The sequence below is a fragment of the Montipora foliosa genome, chromosome 8, assembly GCF_036669935.1.
Source record: "Montipora foliosa isolate CH-2021 chromosome 8, ASM3666993v2, whole genome shotgun sequence".
NCBI classification, from domain to species: Eukaryota; Metazoa; Cnidaria; class Anthozoa; order Scleractinia; family Acroporidae; genus Montipora; species Montipora foliosa.
Window position 1 is genome coordinate 6,417,722 of NC_090876.1, and position 7,500 is coordinate 6,425,221.

At 38.4% G+C, this 7,500-nt stretch overlaps 1 protein-coding gene across 2 annotated transcripts; it reads left to right on the forward strand.

Annotated features, from left to right (window-relative positions):
* The first annotated feature begins 4,007 nt into the window (after nucleotides 1-4,007).
* On the forward strand, nucleotides 4,008-7,125 carry LOC138012978 (uncharacterized). 2 transcript variants are annotated; one of them, XM_068859930.1, is made up of 3 exons: nucleotides 4,008-4,167; nucleotides 5,552-5,821; nucleotides 6,761-7,125. In XM_068859930.1, exons 1-3 carry the CDS (start codon nucleotides 4,143-4,145, stop codon nucleotides 7,027-7,029), a joined length of 564 nt encoding a protein of 187 aa, XP_068716031.1. In that variant the 5' UTR covers nucleotides 4,008-4,142; the 3' UTR covers nucleotides 7,030-7,125. The 2 variants fall into 2 exon arrangements, with proteins under 2 accessions (XP_068716031.1, XP_068716030.1); XM_068859929.1 differs by lacking the exon at nucleotides 4,008-4,167 and adding an exon at nucleotides 5,283-5,431.
* Nucleotides 7,126-7,500: the final 375 nt, after the last annotated feature.

Below are 7,500 nucleotides of genomic sequence, written 5' to 3' on the forward strand. Positions count from 1 at the left end.
GTCCCGTTTAGTGAACTATCGTCCTGAACTCGGGAAAGGTCGGATCAGTAAAGTTTTGGAAGAGTACTATTATAGTTTGTCGTTAGCAAAGTACGTAATTATTGCTAGTCTACCTTCATGTTTACCTCCGAAGTTCAACCCGGAAAAGAGCGAAATCGAACATTCAACACATTGACGTCTTTTCTTTTTAAAAATGTATATTTTAATGCTTAAGCATTTTGACCACTGTGCGATCGTTTGTTGATATTCTTACATCGTACTACTTTCGTGATCTTTAGAATGATTTATTGAAATTATGCATGTCTTCCAGATCAAGTCTGAGATCAATTTAAATCGTCCAGTCAGTCAGTTTTGATAGAAAATTTACAGAATTCACTAAACGTCTTACCGTCTTTCCTAGTAAAATAAATTTCAATTCAATTGCCATTAATTAACTGAACGCGCAAAAATACTGTATGTTCTTGCCGAAATCCTCGCCTTCGGGTGTATTCTTAACGCATTGTTAATATTTCGCCGACTCGTTTAATTTAACAAATATTTTATGCTTCACTTACGTTGGAAGCAACCAGAAATTCAAAGGAGTAAATTAATTATTGTTGAATTAGTACAAGACAAAAATGGGGTAAAAATTGAGGGAGAATTTAGTGTATTGCTGAAAATTTGCGGAAAGAAAAAGTGTACTGTATTTTGAATTGTGCCAGATGATTGGCACATTGCTTGATTCATCAAGGAATCAAGTGAATTGTGATGGAGATGCTGGACGAAATCAAAGCGTACCAGAGTGGATCTTTCATACCGACTTCGAACACTTTTTGGAACGTGCAGGAATTAGAAGAATCGTCAAATATGTACTCCGATCGATAACGCAAAATTGTTTAACATACTCATACATGTGAACCTCTTATATACATAAATACAGACATAATGAAATCTAACATACAAGTATATAACACGTCCAAACGTTACAACCTACTGTACTAGTTGAAATTGCATTGATTACGATTTTTTTCACTGTTAAAGTTTGATCTCGTGTATACCCTGTGAAGTTTGACCACTTTACGATCTTTTGTTGGTATTCTTACATCGTATTCCTTTTATGATCTTTAGAATGATTTATTGCAATTATGCGCCGATGAAATCGAAACTTCAACATCCCCCCGTCTTCCCCGGGCAAACCCCGGGCGTTTGACTATCGTCTGTGCCCGGGGAGAGGGAAATTTGACCTTTGCCTGCGTGGAGTGGGGAAAATTGAACCGAAAGAGTCAGGTTTTAAATGATTTTCTTTCGGACGCCGAAGTCGCTAACAGCCATAAAACACGTGCTTGGACGAGACAGAATACTTAAAGGAAGAGATATAGCATTTGTGAGCGATTGGCTTACAAAAAAGGTCTTCGAAAGTTGCGGACAGACAGACAAATCTGACGACAGGGTAGAGTATTTGAACACCATTTTGGCCCGTCGGGGAGGGAATCTTGCCAGGGGGAGAGGATCTTGAAGTTTCGAGTTGATCGGTGCATTATCCATGTCTTCCAGATCAAGTCTGAGATCAATTTATTCACTAAACGTCTTACCGTCTTTCCTAGTAAAATAAATTTCAATTCAATTGCCATTAATTAACTGAACGCGCAAAAATACTGTATGTTCTTGCCAAAATCCTCGCCTTCGGGTGTATTCTTAACAGGCATTGTTAATATTTCGCCGACTCGTTTAATTTAACAAATATTTTATGCTTCACTTACGTTGGAAGCAACCAGAAATTCAAAGGAGTAAATTAATTATTGTTGAATTAGTACAAGACAAAAATGGGGTAAAAATTGAGGGAGAATTTAGTGTATTGCTGAAAATTTGCGGAAAGAAAAAGTGTACTGTATCTTGAATTGTGCCATGTAATTGGCACATTGCTTGATTCATCGAGGAATCAACTAAGGATACCTAAACTTCGAGCCAGGATTCGAGCTAGGATCCGAGCCAGGACTCGAGCTAGGATCCGAGCCAGGATTCTAGCCAGGATTCGAGCTAAGATGAGCTTTCTCCGCTATTTATTCTCGAATCTTTCGGTTAGGTTATGTCTCGAATCGGTTAGGTTAGGTCTATTTGCGTTGGTTCTAGTCTAGTTAAGTCTAGTTAGGGTTGGGTTAGGTTAGGTCTCGGTTAGGTCTCGGTTAGGTCTCGAATCCTGGCTCAGATCCTAGCTCGGATCCTGGCTCGAATCCTGGCTCGGATCCTGGCTCGGATCCTGGCTTTATTCTTAGTTTATCTCGAATCAACTGAACTGTGATGGAGATGCTGGACGAAATCAAAGCGTACCAGAGTGGATCTTTTGTACCGACTTCGAACACTTTTTGGAACGTGCAGGAATTAGAAGAATCGTCAAATATATACTCCGATCGATAACGCAAAATTGTTTATATATATTTGCTTTGAATTACTGCTGGTCGCTAATTAACTAAGGCAAACAGTTTCCTTTTCAAAAAGGCGAATAACACCCTTTTTATAACAACTGTTCGATTAGAAAAACTGGTCAGACACAAGGTCGACGGAACCTCAATTTCTGTCATAAAATATTGAAGAATTTGCTGATTAACTTGAACATGACAAAAAAAGAAATAAATAATTATGGAGATTTAAGGATCATACCGTAATTAGCATCTGAGATAAGTCTCCCATGAACTATTTAGCAAAAAAATCAAACTCCGTGTAATTCACAGGAACCAAGAAAACATGATCGACGAAACTTACGCCATTCTATCAAGGCAAGTTGAGGGAAATACCCCTAAATACCGGGATCATTTTCAGCGTTTTTGAATCTATGAAAAATATCCTTATATAACCTGGTCCTTAAAAGACGCACTCCGAGATATTAACTAACCATTGATTAAGCAAACTTCTGATATGTGCGTCCATAAATATAGAAAAATCTAAAATATTGAGTCCCTAGTTAAATTAATTTAATTAATCAAGACAGTCAAGGCTTGATAGAACTGCTTGCTACAAACCGTTCATTTGCCTCGTTAAACGAGTGTCCACCTCTCCAACCCGCACCCAAACAAATATGAAACAACCTGGCAGAGAGCTATCAATCGGGCTTAACTTTTAAAAGTGACTCAGTGGAAACGCTCATATACGTCTGTCAATCGGCATTTTTCCAATGAGGTAAGCCTTAAGTCAGAGTTAACTGAATAGAGTGTAATGTGAAGTGCTAGATTTCAATCCCATATGAACCATGTGAGCGTTAGCCCTACAGATGGAAATGGGCCCACAGAAGTCAAGTCAAGTCAGTCATACAAGAGGCATCAATTTAAGAACGTTGCTGGCTTTATTTCAGGTATTCACTGAACCTTCATGTGTTTGACCAAAAAGTACCGATATCTTGTTTAATCTTGCCCTTGTTCATAAATTATACCTAATATATATACGCACTTCTCCGGTTCAACACGACAAAGATGTCAACCGAAGAAAAGGTTTCATCAGACGAGTAAAACCGTAGAAAAAGTTTGTGAAGCCTTCAAGATGCTATGAACCAAAACAATTATTATTGGTCATCCCTTACTGATGAACAGCTTCCTTGAATCTTCATTTGATCATGACGAAGGTACGACTACCCGCTTCAAAGTCGTCGGAATTCGTTTCCAATGGACGTATATCAGCTTTTACCGTTATGAGAATAACAGAAGTTTGATTCTAGTGCAGTCGAAGCTCGATTATCCGGACTTTTTCTCTGGTCCCAATTTTGTCATGAATATTTATTAGCCATGATCTAGATCCTAAGCCATATTCGTTTTAAAACTACAGCTTTGAAAAGAGAAGTAAAGGCGAGTTTGTTTCGCTTTCAAAAAGCAAAATAAAGCAGCGCTAACACACATCGTAACTAATGCAGAACTTTCAAATGAGTTCTGATTGGCTTAGAGTTGCTTTGTTGCTAAGTGAGATTTCACGCTCTATTGGCTCTTTCGGCAAACACGCTACATACGTCACAAATGTTTATTCACGATCATCGTGTCCTTGAAGCGTAAGCGATCTGTTCTTTGGATGAAAGATAAACTTTGCGATTAGAGAAAGAAGAAAAAGGAACCAATTTGTCAGCTGAATATGGCGTTGGTAAACGGCAGATATCTGATATCTGCAAGAGCAAGGAAAAGATCATGACGTTTGCCGACACGTGTACAGGTATTCACAACGGAGAGTGAAGGTGTAGACCACATTGTTTTCCAAACAATTTGCAAATGTTTTGTTGCACGATTTAATGTCGCTTTCTTATTGTAATTAGTTTTTGTTCCTCGTTAATATTCATATTCTCGATTATCCTGAGGTTCGACTGTAGATGATAACGACTTACTTAATACACGCATCCATCGTTGTATGTATAGACAAACTGCGGGGACACTGAGAGCCTGACCTTGGGGTAGGTAAACGTGGCGAGAGAACAAATGGCAAAAGTTCTCTCAGTAAAGGCGGGCGAAATCCTGCCGCCGTGAATGACTGCCCCTGGGTCTTCAAGGAAGGAAACGAAATGATTTTAAGAGAGAAAAAAAGGCTTGAAAGGGTGATTTCTATTGGCCAAACTAACAAGTTAACCGAGAGCTGATAAATTGGCTGGTTGCGGTGTACGCAAGTGATATTAGAGAGATCAATCATGGCGTTTACTTGACACGGCAAACGCGAAACGATTGGGCTGCTAATTTTCATAAAAGCATAAAAATTGTTATTCTAACTCGTCTCAGCTCTCTGTTTCGAAAAGTTACTTGATACCTGCTGCTAACGCGCAAGAAATTAGCTCATATGAAACGAGTTTCTTCCATTTTTGGCAAAACACAAATTTTCGTATGCCAGGCTCTCAGTACTTGTCATAAAACCTTGAAAATCAGTCTTATTCCCTATATTCTTTCTTTATTATTCTCTGGTCTCAGTGATATTTATGCTTTCATTATAGATCTATCCTTCCCGTCTAGTGCTTGTTCATTAACTGTGATAAAAGGCAAGAAATCGGCGTTAAAATGAAATTGCTTTCCTCGAGTTTTTCTTCGCGAGTTTCTCTGTATACAGCTAGCACTGAGTTCTTCACAAACCCGGCTCCACGGACTTGGATAACGATTCCGAAAATATCGTACCCATATAAAAGTTATCTCCTTCTCAAAGATAAACAAAGAGAAGGGTATGTGTGTTTATCGATAACATGTGGCAAATGAGATCAGTCTCACAGTGCTCATGTTCGGCAAAGCATGTCGGCCTACACTCGAATTCGCGACAATTTTCTTGTTGTATTGTATATTTATCAATATTAATTTTTCTAAAATTAGCTCAATCCGTACCTAAAGAAGGTATAAAATCAGTTTCTTTTTGCATGAATTCAATCGAGTTCTTCTCGCCGAGAACAAGATGTCTTTGTTGATCTCGCTCTTCGTGGGTTCATTTTTATTTTGCGGTGGCCTTGGTAAGTCTGCATTGGTTATCACTTCTGGACCTTTATACCCCAAATTAATAAGCAAGCTTTAAAGCTTTTCTTCACTTCTTCGCTTCATTGAATTTTTTTCTTATTTCCTCCGGTTTTCAGAAGCTCGTATTGAGGATACTGTTACTCTGAGCGCCGAAAACAAGAATTTTTCAGGTTCAGAGATAAACTGGTCGAAGATCAAATCAGTCTTCAAGGAAAATGGATACGAGATAAACGAGGTTCAGGCAACGTCGAGGGATAACCGCGGGAGGAAGTTTCATGAAACGATCATTATTCTCTCGAGGCCAAAAGCCCCATGCTCTGAAGCGGCAAACGAAATCAGTGAGATGAAAGCCCAGCTGCAGAAGGCAATCGAAGATCAGAAATCGGGTATGAACCGTGTTTAGAAGCACCATAGGGGTTTAAGTATCAGTTAAATTGCGACTTCTGAAAACACCGAATTGGATTGTTCCGCTCAGTTTAGTCAAATCCAAAAATCAATAAATATCACACACCTCGAGCTACGCGTGAATACTATTTCGTAAGAACAATGTTATAAAATGTCCTTAATTTAGTCCGCTTGCAGTCTATTGCTCAACGTGAAGGCTCAAGCGGGGAAGCATTCCCTCAAAAACGCAATAACGACCAGAATTTTGAAGAATCTCCCCAATCGTAATTATTGGATTTGAAATTAGTCAGTAAACGAGCCATCTTTTGAGAATCAGGTCGTGCCGATGGTTTGCGAACAGCTCGAAATGTTCGTTTCGAAACTTATTTACCAAGTGATTAATAATGGCAATAGGACTGAGTGGAGTACAATTCGGTCTGTGAATCATACGAGTGATAGCAGCGGGGGGGGGTACTGCCATATATGGGCTATATAGGTAGTTTACTCTAGCATAGGGTATACAAATCAGAGTGTTTGGGTCTAGAATAGGGTATCATTTTTCACGAAACTGACCAATTGGTTGAAGATTTTAATCTAAACTAAGGAAACCAGGAATTGCTACTGAAAAATATAAAAAAAAATGAAATCGGCAAGTTTAAATTTTCACGACTCAGCCTCAACAGCATTGATAGATGTCATAAAACGCTACTGGATATTATTAACTGTCAAAAATCGGCATTCAGACGGAAATCGGTGGTATTAATACTGGTTAAAATAAAACAATTTATTGTCTTGATAATGCGTACGTAAGTGCTTGGCATTGCTAGACAAGTATAAATAAATCTTTTTTTAAGAAAGAAGTGATTGTGGTATAAGGCTTTGTTATGGCTTTGCTAGTGACCTCATCTTTTATCCTCACTTTTTCCTTTTACTTTTGATAGCTCACAAGATATCTGCTTTGTTCAATCACCTACTGAAGGATCTTGAGCAACACAACACTAATGGCAACATGTGCAAAATGTCTGTCAAACTGTCGTTTAAAAAAGCCCTCGGCAATCGCGTGCGCGCCAAAAGGTTATGGGGGGGAGGGTCAGATAGCGGAAGCAGTTCAAGTTCGAGCAGTTCAAGTTCGGGCAGTTCAAGTTCAAGCCGTCAAACCTGCTATGGTATCTCGATCACTGAAACCACGTCGGAATCACAAAGTGGATAGATCTTGCTTGCAAACTGCTGTCACCTTCATTTACAGGAAACTTATAACCTTGTAAATTGATTCAAATGGTCAATAAAAGGTGTTTCTGAAACCCAAGTATTTTTGAATATTGGTCTTTAATTTACAATATTTCTACCCTCACGAAATACACGTAATAAGGATAAACTGGTGATCCCACTTTATAACACAGCTGCGGGTCAACAAAGCTTTGTATACTGCGCAACGTCCATTCGGAACAGCCTTTCTCAAGATATGATTAATTTAAACAACCTAAACAGTTTTAAAAGACTTTACAAGTTATCACTTCTTGAACAATAGTCATTATTTTACACGATTTTATTCATATTTTAGTAGTATTTCATTAGTTAGTTTTTATATTGTAAATTATTTCTGAAAGGCCATTTCATTGGAGATTTAATAAAGTTTATTGTTATTAATGATTCCAAGTTCGAGTGAGGCCTAACACTACTG